Raw genomic sequence first — 13,423 nt, forward strand, 5'->3', positions numbered from 1 at the left:
TATGTTGGAATGCGAACTCGAAAAATATCATTTTGCTGAAGTATACATGGGACGACTCGGCTGGATTCATCTTTATTAGGTCATTGAATGCAGGAAGCGCAGACAGTGCCGGCCATGGGTGCTTTGCGATAAATTCGAATGTGTTTGGCGCAATGCGTGAAGTATTCATCCAGTCTTGTAGGCGCTAATGTGCGCCTCGCGCCGACCGCTGACCGCACGATGCTTCACGCAATGCGTGAAGTATTCATGCAGTCTTGCAGGCGCGCTGCGCCGAGGGAATCTCCTCTTCATTTCAGTCCGCGTCATCATTGCTGTCTGCGCCGCGCCACTATCCAGGCCAAATTGCGTGTATGGTTTCTCTCTTAGCTCGAATAATTAGACGTGCTGTCTCTTTGTATCGCCGTAAAACGTCAAAATTAGAAATTACTATATTTTTACTCTCAGAAAATGAGAGATTTCGTCGCAATTTCTCTGTTGTAATTTTTTTCGGAATCCGATTTTAAGCGCTCACCCGATAGGCACTAGGCACTTCTACAGTAGAGCGCTAAGGCGATTGAATGGCTCGCCAACTCAACAAAACATGACCGACAAGATTCTCAGAATTTTCTTCTTACCAGCTAATAATACCCCCTTTAACGTTATTAAGTATAGATCAGCGGATGGAATACATAATATTCCGAAAATTTTCTTTGCTGGGAAGTTTAAAGTTATTTTATTATTACGTCTGAAAGTCCAGATATTGAGTTCTTTTCATCCGAAATGCCATCGGTGATGACTTTTTCTGAACCTGTTGAATTTCGCCTCCATCTGACATACCTGTTGAATTATCGTCAGGCCCGCCACATCCCATCTCGGGCCTCGGTACCAGTTTTAAGGTCCGGGCCCCAAGCACGGAGGGGGGGGGGGGGGGTCCGAGGGGCATCCCCCGAGAAATTTTAGAATTTATACGACTAATTGGACGCATTTTGAAGCTTCCATAAAGAATTTTTCCATCAATTTCTGCGGAATAATTATGTTTTCTTTTTCTACTTTCAGCACAAAATACTTGCTACTACCACTACTAATACTTGCTGCTGAACTATGCAAAACAATGATCCGGGTATCGGAACTTGGCTGTTTTGCAAAACGCCTTCAAATGCGGCGTGATACCACACGCATTCCGAAGAGTTCAAATAGTTGTATCTTTACGCCGTAAGAATGTGACGGAAGATTTAAATGAAAATAACCTTCATGCACGCTGGGCTTGTCGATTTCCTCTAAAATTTTTGCAGTGGTGAATGCATAGCTGAAGTGCGCTCCAGCTAGAATTGTATTTACAAATGGGTGGTTTTTCTACGAGGATTATAATTAAACAAGTGGTTAGATATGGAAACAAAATAGGTAATATGAACTATGCAAAACGATTACCCGGGTATCGGAACTTGGCTGATTTGAAAACGCCTTCAAATGCGGCGTGATGCCTCACGCATTCCGGAGAGTTCAAATAGTTGTATCAATGCGCCTTAGAAAGGCTAAGGAATATTTAAATGGAGGTAGCCTCAATGCAGGCTGGTCGTGTCGTGTTCCTTTGACATTTTTGCAGTGGTGAATGCATAGCTGAAATGCCCTGCAGCTAGAATTGTATTTAACAAATGGGTTTTTTTTCAACGAGGATTAAAAATAAACGAGTGGTACGGAATATAACAAACGAATATGAACAATGCAAAACGATTAGTCCAATAACGGAACTTGGCTGTTTTGAAAACGCCTTCAAATGCGGCGTGATACCTCACGCTTTCTGGAGAATTCAAATAGTTGTATATTGCGCCTTAGAAATGCGACGCAAGATTTAAATGGAAAAAACCTCCATGCACGCTGGGCTTGTCGATTTCCTCTAAAATTTTTGCAGTGATGAATGCATAGCTGAAGCGCGCTTCAGCTAGAATTGTATTTAGCAAATGGGTGGTTTTTCTACGAGGATTAAAACTAAACGAGTGGTACGGAAAATAACAAAAGATTATGAACTATGCAAAACGATTAGTCCGATAACGGAACTTGGCTGTTTTGAAAACGCCTTCAAATGCGGCGTGTACCTCACGCATTCCGGAGAGTTCAAATAGTTGTATCATTCCGGCTTAGAAAGGCTACGGAAGATTTAAATGGAGGTAGCCTCAATGCACGCTGATCGTGTCGTTTTCCTTTGACATTTTTGCAGTGGTGAATGCATAGCTGAAATGCGCAGCAGCTAGTATATTTAGCAAATGGGTGATTTTTCTACGAGAATTAAAAATAAACAGTGATGAATGCATAGCTGAAGCGCGCTTCAGCTAGAATTGTATAGAATGCCTGTTATAGAAATAACCCCCATGCACGCTGATCGTGTCGATTTCCTTTAAAATTTTTGCAGTGGTGAATGCATAGCTGAAGTGCGCTCCAGCTAGAATTATATTTAGCAAATGAGTGGTTTTATAGGAGGATTATAATGAAAAAAGTGGTACGGAATATAAAAAAAGAATATGAACTATGCAAAACGATAATCCGGGTATCGGAACTTGGCTCAATTGAAAACGCCTTCAAATGCGGCGTGATACCTCACGCATTCCGGAGAGTTCAAATAGTTGTATCATTGCGCCGTATGAATGTGACGGAAGATTTAAATGGAAATAGCCTTTATTATCGTTACCGCATTATGCAGCTTTTGAGCCGCGTCTTTATCTTTCAATCCTGTCCATGTGCTTTGTTTATCGTACTTTTCCCTTTTCGACATCCGACGGACGTACAGAAATGAATGAATAAAAATATTCTTCGTAAAATGTGTTACTTTTTTACTGAAAGCAAAATCTAACTGCTGAGCGATATTCTCTAATATCTACGGATTTGAGTTTCCCTGCTTGTTTTTTATTTTTGAAACCTAGGTGCATTAAAACAAAAATCGCCAAATTTGCCGCTATGAGACGCGACCCATGTGGCCACCCCCTACATACGGCCCTGTAATGGAGAGGAAATTCACAGGAAGTTTCAAAGCAATACGTTTTTTAGATTTCTGTAAACAAAATAAAACATGAGAGGAAATCAGGCAACATGAACAGCAGCTAGGCTTATTCATTCTGGTTTATAATGTGTCCACTTCTTGGTTCTTATTTTCTCCGCATCGATAGTGTTGAATTAGTCGAATCATTACTTTGATCATCCAAGACCTCATTAAAAACAAATGCTACATCGTGTGTTTTTTTTAATTTATAAAATTATTGGGAAAGTTTCTGTGAGAACTAATTTTTACAACTACTGATGTAGATATATAATGGAATGAACGTGTGCAGAAAATAATGTCTGATAGAATGTTTCAGAACGGTAGGAGGCAGTGTCGACACCTCACATTGTAGTCAATTTTATGTGACATTATGAAATCTGTCGGCGCGATGTTTTTCAATTGCTGTCACTAGATTACTTGATTCTTGTACCTTGATCAAGATGGATAATCATCTGGTCATCTGTCCTAATGAAGACACAAAAAAGATCGAGCGTCTCAACCGACTGCATTTTAGTAAAACTTAATTTTGAAGTACGTAACTGCTGATTACAGTAACATGCTAGCACATACCACGTTTAAGCGCAGCTATCTGCTCCGACACTTCTGACAGACCGAAACGCGTGATACAAATATTTTAACTTCCGAGTAGATTAAATTGCATAACCTCTGGATTGAAGGCGGACTAAGTCATGCGCATTTATTCTCGCTCATTTGAGTTAGACCTTCAGGATCCAGGAGCAACTTGATATGCACTTGTAAGTTAATTGTACCTTCTATTTATGAATTAATCTTGGATCTCAGATTCTGGGGACACTTATGTATACAGGGTTATTCAAAAGTTATCCATACGGTTCGTATACAGTTATCCGGTACTCAGGGGATTATTTATAAAATTTTAGTCCAAGGATAATAAGGTACATATCAGTATAAATTGAAAAGGCATGAAGGATTACATCAATAAAACTCATTTTATTTTGATACGATAAGCAATGGTAAAATTATAACTAAGAAATTTAAATGCATAGACTAATTTAGTAAAATTACAAAAATGCATTTCAAAAAGTGGTCCCTGATAATACACTTTGTTTAAAACAAAAAGAAAATAAGTTCTTACACATATTTGATGGCCACGTCTGCAAAGATTATTAAAAAATTGGCATTACTTAAAGTCCAGAATATAAAAAATCCGGACAGCTTCGAGCTGCAGCTGAATTCCAGGTCAATACCAGGTTATTTGTTTGAGTCAAATTAATCATTGGAAAAAATATTGCGCTGAACCCTAAGTAAGTTTATTTACAGTAATTTACACAATTGATGCATATAAGTATCAACTTCTAAGTTGCATTCAAAAATACACGCGTCACAACTCCACTTGATGAAACCGTTGGCTTCAACTTACGCTATGAATCAAAATTGTTTAATAATCCTAAAGTTTCTATTTTGGAATGTACAAACAAGGTACCTTTTGAGCATAAACATAAAAATTAAAATTATAATAATTAGAGTGATGATGCAGTTAAACTTATTGTTTTATGCACGGGCACGCAGACCTCGAAGATAATAAAATCAAATTACTATAACTGTGACGTTACATTAAAAATAAATGCAGAATAAAAGTTAACGGTATTATTCATGTCATCGACCACCACAGTAGCTGGGGTGCCCGTTGAAGAGGGAGGAAGAGGGGACGAAAGGAACCCCCTCCCCCCTCCATCCGAAATTGGCACGCCCGTGGGGTAGAATCAAATAATTCCCATTTTGCATTGGATGAAGTTATATTATTGTTTGCATCGAAATCTGAACAATTAACAAAAATTATTTTTATCGAATTCGATCCAAACAGTATCATAGCCACTCTCAATGCTATCATAGGAAATAAATCGATATTTAACGATTAAGACATACTCGCATGTAATTTACTAATTGATGAGAAGGACATTATTATTTAATATTATCCTGAGAATGCGTATTTTGTACCTATTCATCTTCAATAATTTCACCGGAAAAATAAAAGTTTGAAATTTGCTGAGCGATATTTTCAAGTTATCAAATCGATGTGGTCATTTTATAGCCTTGAGAAACGAAGCGAAATTTCCAGGATCTCTTCTAAAGTGATTCGGAGATTGATTCCAAAAATCTGACCACTAAGTTTGAATTTGTGTTCAATTTAAATCATAGCTCAATATTAGTTGTAAATTACCTCTGAAAATGTTAAAACATAATTCAGATGCTACTAAAGAAATGTACGTTAGTCACCTACAAAATTCGCCAAAAAATCAATGACTCTGCACTTATTCCTAAAGACATCAAGACAGTGATGGTATTCAATTTTTTCCCCCTACAATTTTGAACATCACTAAATTTTTCTGAATCACATCTTGAAGGTTCTTATTTCCGGAGAAACATACCCAGTCTCCAAGCTTCATGAAGTCACCAAATTGAAAGAAATTTTTAATCGATACTTCACACCGGTGCGGTGATAAGTACGCACCTCAGATGTGCATGTGATGTTCAAACCAACTATTAATAATTTTTTTTTTTTATTTTTTTAAAAAATGTTTTTGTACAAAATTCTGATAAATTAATTAGTTTAAATTTATAGATACAAAAATTTGGAAAACATTTTGATGACAGACTTAAAATAACATTTGTAAAAAAACATTCACACGAAACAAATAGCTAACACATTCAACACAAAATAGGCATATCTAAATAACAAATAAGTACGCAGTCGCAACGCATACCGATTTCGTACACTTTTTTCATAAAATTTCAAAGGAAACCACTTAATTTTTCAATATTATAACGGTCGCATTATGATGACATACTCAAATATTTTGGGGAAGTAAATACGCACAATTTGAGGGGGAATAAAAGTTAAAAAAAAAAAAAAAAAAAAAAAAAATGCAATATTATTTTATATTTTTTTCTTCTCCCCCTTTTTTACTTTTCATCGGCAAAATTGGATGCTAGGATTATTGAAATCTTTAATTTTAAGCTTTGAATCTGTTCCTCTTATATCAGGAGAAAATGGCACTGACCACAATAATCATAGAGTAGAACAACGTGGTCACTTTGTATGAGAGAGTTCGAAATTTGGAAAATAATCATTAGTGAGAAGAAAATTCTATAATTTTCGTCAAATACTGACCGTTATATCACCATCAATCGTAGTCGGCGAAAAAATAATAAATAAAAATAAAATACCTAATATTGATTTTTAATCAACTATTTGGTAAAATGGCTACATTTTAAAAGGAATCTTCTATTAGTTTCTAGTTTTTTCTTAAGGCGAGAGTGTTTCCTTTATGCGAAATTATCTTATGAAAAAAGAGGATTATGGTACTATTTCAGATTCTTTCAGGAGCCATACGATAAAACAAGGGATGATTCATAGAGATAAGATGAAATAGAAATGAAAGAGAAAGAAAAAGGTCTAACTTGAGTCTTCAAAAGTCAACAGAAAATAAGATTAACCACAATTAAAATCGTGTATCACTAAGTGCACTACAAATCTTGTAACTTGACGTTTCGGGTGTTCTGATGTTTGGGGGGCTTTTTGCAGTTTGAATCAAAACAGTATTGATGAGGCTTTGAACCTTAATTTTCCATGTAAGTATTCAAAAAAATTCAAAACAAAATGTAATTTAAAAAACAATTTCTTGGTTGAGCCACACATCTAAAAAATATAAACTGCTTGAATAAATTCATTTTTCTTTTTTTTCTAAAAATCAGTAATTTTGAGACGTAGTAGGTATTGCAATTGAACTTTCTCCATGCAAACTTTAAGATTTGAGATTTATGTGAATGATCGCACATCATAACAGATAGGGAATGACCGCAAAATGAGGTTGAATCAACGTATGTATGAAGCAACTTTCGAGAGACGCAAGGTAAAGATACATTATGGCATTTTATTTACATGGAAAATTCACGGGAACAACATTGAAATATTCACAATCAACTAAGAATAAGGAGCTTCAAGGCCGAGTAGCTGCAACGAGACATGTAACTAATGCGTTACTCTGGACGGGATGTTTTGATGGATCTGATAGGTGAAAATGAGAGATAAAAAAGAGGGGGGGGAGGGACACTGTACATTATTTTGAAACTGTTCATCAGTCAAAAAAGTTTTATGGCTTATTTCTCACATTTTAAACATATCGGCTGATTGCAGCTGCTCGGTGATCTCGAAACAGAAAATTGGTAACATTACTCAGTTGTTCGAATTTTCAAAATAGCTGCAGTTTCCCACAAAAGTGAATTTCGACTTTTGACGGTAGAGGAAAAGTAATTAGCGCTTTGCAGCTTTGGCAATGAAAATTATTTCCCCCTAACGCTTACGCTGAAGGCGATTTAAAGAAGAAAAGAACCCGAGAGAGCGCGAGTAAGAAGAATAGGACGCATGCATCATTTTTGCTCTCCATTAATAAAAATTTCAGATGGAAATCATCCCCTTACACTTATTGTCACAGCGAAACTGGAGCTGCAAAATTATAATATTAGCCCGGATCCGGAATGCTCTACGTTATAGATGAGTACACTTTTCGGCAAAATAATTAAATTTGCGAAGAATACTCATAATGAATAAACCCATTTTGCGTTAATTCGGCATGATGTAAATATCAACTTTTTCCCGGGCAAATACTGATGATCGACGTTTCAAATACTACAATAAGTCACTACAGAGTAAGTAGGAGTCATTTTGTTTAAAAATCCTGAAACGGATGAGAACTCAGATGGAGCTTGGCTGGGTGTGCATTCATGTCCTTTCATTCGCAGAGCGCTTGAATTTCCCTGACTTGACTGCACCGTGAAAAATAGTCTCCTAACCGTGCAGTGACCGTAGGAGATAGGTTAATCGGAGCTACAAATGCACGTAAAATTACGCGCATTTGTTTCATTGCCGACTCATTGACTCATAATAATGCAATTCGCGCACAATCACTTCCAAAGGGGAGATGAGCTAAGTTGATAGAGTTTAGAGCTTTTCGTATCTGAGAAGGATTCGCCATATCCCGCTTACTCGGGTCTCGGGTGACAAGATGACTATTTACAAATGAGATGATTTGACTGAAGTACCCCTTGCTTAAGAATCTGAACACAAGAATGAGGATTTGAAGTTACTCAACGACAGACTCGAGAAATGAGTTGGTCATCGTGGCTTGGCTTAGATAGGTACACGAGTGTCTGAATTGGTTTAGCAGCTATCAATGTAAACTGACCGGGGGTAAGAAGTCTCCACATCGAGGGAAACCTTCTGGCACTGGTGGTAGGTCGGCGTGAGTACCTACGTGAAGGACTAAGTTCATACCGATGAGAATGTGGAACAAGAAGTGACAGTGGAACAGCCAGTAACCTGCAATCAAAAAAAGGTTATCGTTAGAATCATTAGATTAGATATGTTACCGAAGTTCTCGATCTCTGCCGGTTCCGCAGCCGAGATCAACAAAATAAAATGGACTTCATTTTGCAATTAAGAACTATAATTTCTGGCTCATCCGAAAAAACTCTTATGTGCATAGGAAAACTAATGGTACTTACGTTGTTTTTAAACAGAGCCGGAATTTATAGTTCCTAATTGCAAAATGTGTTCCAAATGTCAAAATGCCTCACCCTAAACGTGCATTAAAAGAAGAGAATTAAGATGAAAAATAGGTAGAAAAAGAATATTAAAGGAGAGAGGGCCCAAATAATATGAAGTTGAATTTGAAAAAAAAAGGAAAAAGAGAAATATGAATAAGAAAGAAGAGGAGAAGATAAAGAAAGTAAAAGGGAGGAAAAGCAGTAAAAACTGAGAAATATACGGCGGAAGAGGAAAGGAAAAAGAAGAAATATGTAAGAGGGTCACAAGATTGAAGATGATCACGTTTCACAAACATTATCATTTTTCAGTAAAGAGGGACAAAAACTGGCTCAGAGAAATTCCACACAAATAATGAATTGCCTCCTTCGTAATTTTTCTCAAGACCTGATAATGACCGATTTGATCCCATGTTTGGCTATCTTCAGAAAAAACTGATTAGCTACTTTTAATATACCACCCATCCCCGTAAAAGTTACTGCATTTCTATCGGTAAAATCTCAATAAAAAAATGATTACCGAATTAAAGGATTGAATGGATGTCTTACCTGGATTGTCTGCCCTAAACCTAAAGACAACGTATCCGTTGTTTGGTACTGCAATTGTGTCCTTGCCGGGAGGAAGGTTGAAGTGTCTGTCCAACAGTCCTCGCCTGTCAAGATCTAATGCGTGTTTCAAGTTGATTTTCTTAACGTTCTTGTCTGGTGATCGACCCATACCGATGACATTGAATGTGTAACCGTGCAAATGGAACGGATGACTCAAGTTTGGTTGTTGTACTGAAAACAAATAAAAATAATACATCAATTACCCGCACTAAACTCTCGAAATACGGACGGAAAAGATATCAGTAATACAACTGCTTACGTCCGGAACAATACGCTACCAAGAAGTTTTCAAAATTAAAGTGATGAACCCGTCCAGCTAAATGTGTGCGAAAACATTTTTGCCACGATGGTGTTTTTTTTAAAAATAATGTTTTGAAAATGTTGTAAGAACATTTTTCATACGTTCCTGGTTGGCACAATCATTCGACTTGCGGCTGGTATCAGAGACCTAACTTTTTAAGTTCAGCTTTACACAAATTTCGATGGCTGAAGACAAGAAATGAGTAATTTTCCAGTGATTAAATTTGGAGACTTAAACGAACGGTTAGAAAAAATAACGCTCGATCTAAATATTGGAACGATTCTGGGCAAAGTGCACATTTTTTCATTGAACTGGAAGACCTAAACGCACAATCATGTTTGTTATTCATGTTTTCTACGTACTTTTTCTGAATAGAACGAAAGAGAGAAAGAGGAAAAAGCTGAGGAGCCGGCACAATTAAAAGAATCCTCGAATATGTTTCATTTTTCTGAAAGAACGCGGACCATGAGAACTCCTTAACAATTTCTGCGAATATTGTTAATGTGATGAACATTCAAGAAAAATTTTAACAAAAATGTTTTTTCTCTTAAAAAATTTGAACACGAGTGGAGATTTGCTTTGTCCCGATTGAAGATGCACATTTTCCGACTTTAGCCGTTTATTGCCCTGTATTCATGAGGAAATTACAAACTCTTTTTCGTGAATGTGCGTTATGATTTCGGAGAGTTTTCAAGTTTTGAGAAGTTGGAGACTTGAAACTTACCCTCGTCGACGAGAACGACCTCTACAATAGCGTGAAGAGGAATGTCCACCTTGTGTGTGCACATACAATTCCTTCCACAGTCTGCTGGCCTGTTGTCTCCGTTGCAGAACATCTCTGGTGGGATGTCGTCGATCTGACTTAGAGGTGGAGCTGGTGGCGAAACGTACGAAATGTTGTCCACTAAACTGATGACATGATCTCCACCACCCGGAGCAACTGCGACACAAAATGACGTCATATTAGTGATTAACATCAGCGGCAAAGATAAGTCAATATCAGAGGTGTGATCATTTTCTCAAAAAAGATATAGATGCCCTCCATTGATGCTGTAATCGGAGATTTCATTGCTCTTATCAACAATGATATTAAATTTTTAGTCGGAAACAGTTGGACAACTTGATACCTTTTTCTGTAACTGTAAGCGTTTTCAGGTCACAAAATTGAGAAAGTCGATGCGAGATCGGCACCCACAACGTCCATTTGCTGCATTCTCACTTGGCTCAGAAACCTGCTTTTTCTGTTCGTTAAATGCCAGTAGATTAAATACTTCTAAGAATGACCCTATTCACTCGGACTCAGTCATTCGAAACTCTCAAACAGATATAGGAGAAACTTCTTAAAGCTGCATCGGGCTAATCTGAAAATGTAATCACTGCTCTTGCGTCTCGAGAGACTCATGATAGATTAAGGAGGGTGGACAAAAGGTGGAATTGAAAGCTTTCTGTGACTGGTACTTCCTTATACTATCATCTCTTTAGCGGCGCGTTTGCATTAAACGAGCGACGGAATGGCACTTACCCAAGAATCTGTTGTAAGTGTGTGGTGTGAAGATTTCCTCAGGTCGGTAGAACAAGAATTTGAACGGCAAGAAGATCTTGATGTCGGGCAATTCTTGGAGTAAAGCCTTATCTACCTTTTTGGCGTTTTTCAATTGGTTTATGCAAATGGCATCTGTTCTCGGTCTGTTGCAGACGGCATCCAACGGGTTAAGAACCTGCAAGGACAAACAAGAGCAATGATAGGTCAAAGGAGTTTTTTCAGGTGCTTGATGAATAATTATGTTTAAGTTTGCAGAATATAGCCTCCGTATAACACATTGCAAATAATGTATTCTTATTGTTAGTGAAGCCTGCTTCAGCTAAGATCGATGGATACAGATTGCATTCACATAATTTGTTTTTCTTCTTCTTTTCTTCTCTTTTTTTATACTACTTCAAGCAGTAGCCCACAAGGGCTAATCCTGCGCTTCAGTCTCGTCCCCCCTCCGTCCCGAACAACCAGTCCCAGGCAACCATTGTTTGGGACCATCAAAACTCGGGTCGCCTGGCCGGGAATCGAACCCGGGACCTCCCGATCATAGAGCTAGCGCTACAACCACTACACCATAGGAGGCCGAATTTGAATGGATGAAGCTCAGTGTAACCAACTTTTAGGAATCTTCTTTGGGAGCGAACATTACAGAATTCCTTAGAACGTTTTTAGAAAATACACCTTAAAATATTCTCATGTTATTTTAATTTTTGGACAAACGAGTAAGTTTTTCGGCAGTTGTAACTTACGACTCCTTGTGGGATTCCAATATCGTAGGTGGGAGCACGGGAAGTGGGTTGGTAGGGTCCTCGAGCGTACCGGAGGATGGCCAATTGCTGCACTCGTTTGTTACCACATTCTCCGAGTCCTCGAACTTGGATCCAGTAAGCTCCGACGGGCTGTTCGGCATTGATCACGAAATCGTATCTTTCTCCTGCAACACGATATAATTTATAAGGGCTTATTTTACTAGAAACTCTCATAAACATCTAGAACATTTTTTCGAATTAAAACTGAATGACGAATTAATTGGATTGTTCAAACATATATAACATGCATTTCAGGTGCAGCTTGAAATGAACCGCGTATAGCAGAAAGGAACCAAGCCACATCAGCTTTTGCCAAATTTAAGTGGGCAATTTAATTTTTTTACATAAAAATGGTTTTGCGGGTTTTTGTATTTCAGTTAATTTTCCGAATAGTATGATGCAGATTCCTTAATTTTTTCAAAGGAATCCACTCATACATTATCTTGCAAAATATTAAATTGTCCAGTTAAATTTGGAAATAGCAGATGTGGCTTGGTTCCTTTCTGCTAAACGCGGTCAAAATAAAAATCTTCCCTACTGTTTTCTTAGAAAACAGGTATTTTTCGAAAGTTCTCATGGTTCTAAAAAGTGTTAAATTAAAGTACTATCTTGAGATTATGGCAAGTTTTAGGGAAGCTCTGTGTATCTTTATCTTTTTTCTTCTCTATTTCGTTCCTTTCAGAAAAAGTACGTGAAAAAGAGTAACGATTGATTATGCGTTTAAGCCTTTATGTTTTAAAAAAATGTATACGCTCCTCAGAACGGGTAAATCGTTTCGATATTTAGAGCGTCAATTTTTCTTACCGTTCGTTCAAGTCTTCAAATTTAGGAAGTATAGTGGAGAAGAGATTCAGACCTTTAGCACGCATAGGCATCAAACATCGGTAACGTTGAAATGGTTTTAAAAATAGTTTTTATTAAATTTGAAAAACCTTTCGTAAATAGTTTTCGTATTTTATTTAAAGAAAACTTAGTATCAAAGCTAGGATGTAATTTGACTCGATCACTTTAATGTGTTTCAAATGTACCATATTGGATTCAAACGAACTTGACCTCATCAATACATCGATTCGTTGATATTGGACTTAACTGACGTTATATCTGGTCTAGTTCTCGTCGGTGAAAATTTAAATTACCTGAGAAAGAGATGATGGTGTTTACAACAACAGGGTGGACTGGCTCTCCATCGGTGGCGATGAGGATGAGGGGATGACCTTGAACAGTCAGTTGAGCTGGGCAGACACTAGCCAAAGAGTTGATCATACGGAATCTGTACCTTCTGCCAGGAGTGATCGTGAATGTTTCCAAGGGGGTGTTGGTGCTGTAGCCGGTCATTGGATCCTAAAAAATTAAATTAAAGAATATTGAATTTTTTGTAGACTCAAAAGGTCATCTTTTAATAAGACGTCGCGCTGAATTATCAGCTGTCACAAGGAACAAAAATTATGATGACCCAGGTGGATTTGGGTGCAGTTAATTTAAATCCAAGTTGCATTCACAACACGCTTGTGCGCTTACTTACATGTTGTCTACTATAGCATGGTCAATGCCGCCAGGACTTTGATTCAGGGTGGCAA

At 37.5% G+C, this 13,423-nt stretch overlaps 2 protein-coding genes across 4 annotated transcripts in view; both read right to left on the minus strand.

The window, feature by feature from the left end:
* LOC109041147 (vitellogenin) overlaps positions 1-13,423 on the minus strand; it is a 393,940-nt gene that overhangs the window by 272,746 nt on the left and 107,771 nt on the right. The window lies entirely within an intron of this gene.
* stw (laccase) overlaps positions 3,960-13,423 on the minus strand; it is a 160,155-nt gene continuing 150,691 nt past the window's right edge. For all 3 annotated transcript variants that reach the window (XM_072298072.1, XM_019057634.2, XM_019057635.2), the window contains 6 exons: positions 12,983-13,187; positions 11,787-11,971; positions 11,026-11,221; positions 10,228-10,443; positions 9,143-9,373; positions 3,960-8,369 (listed from right to left, as the gene is read on the minus strand). In XM_072298072.1, coding sequence (XP_072154173.1) covers positions 8,221-8,369; positions 9,143-9,373; positions 10,228-10,443; positions 11,026-11,221; positions 11,787-11,971; positions 12,983-13,187 — 1,182 coding nt within the window. In that variant the 3' untranslated portion in view covers positions 3,960-8,220. The remainder of the gene's footprint in view (positions 8,370-9,142; positions 9,374-10,227; positions 10,444-11,025; positions 11,222-11,786; positions 11,972-12,982; positions 13,188-13,423) is intronic.

Source organism: Bemisia tabaci, chromosome 1 (genome assembly GCF_918797505.1).
Source record: "Bemisia tabaci chromosome 1, PGI_BMITA_v3".
Classification (NCBI taxonomy): domain Eukaryota; kingdom Metazoa; phylum Arthropoda; class Insecta; order Hemiptera; family Aleyrodidae; genus Bemisia; species Bemisia tabaci.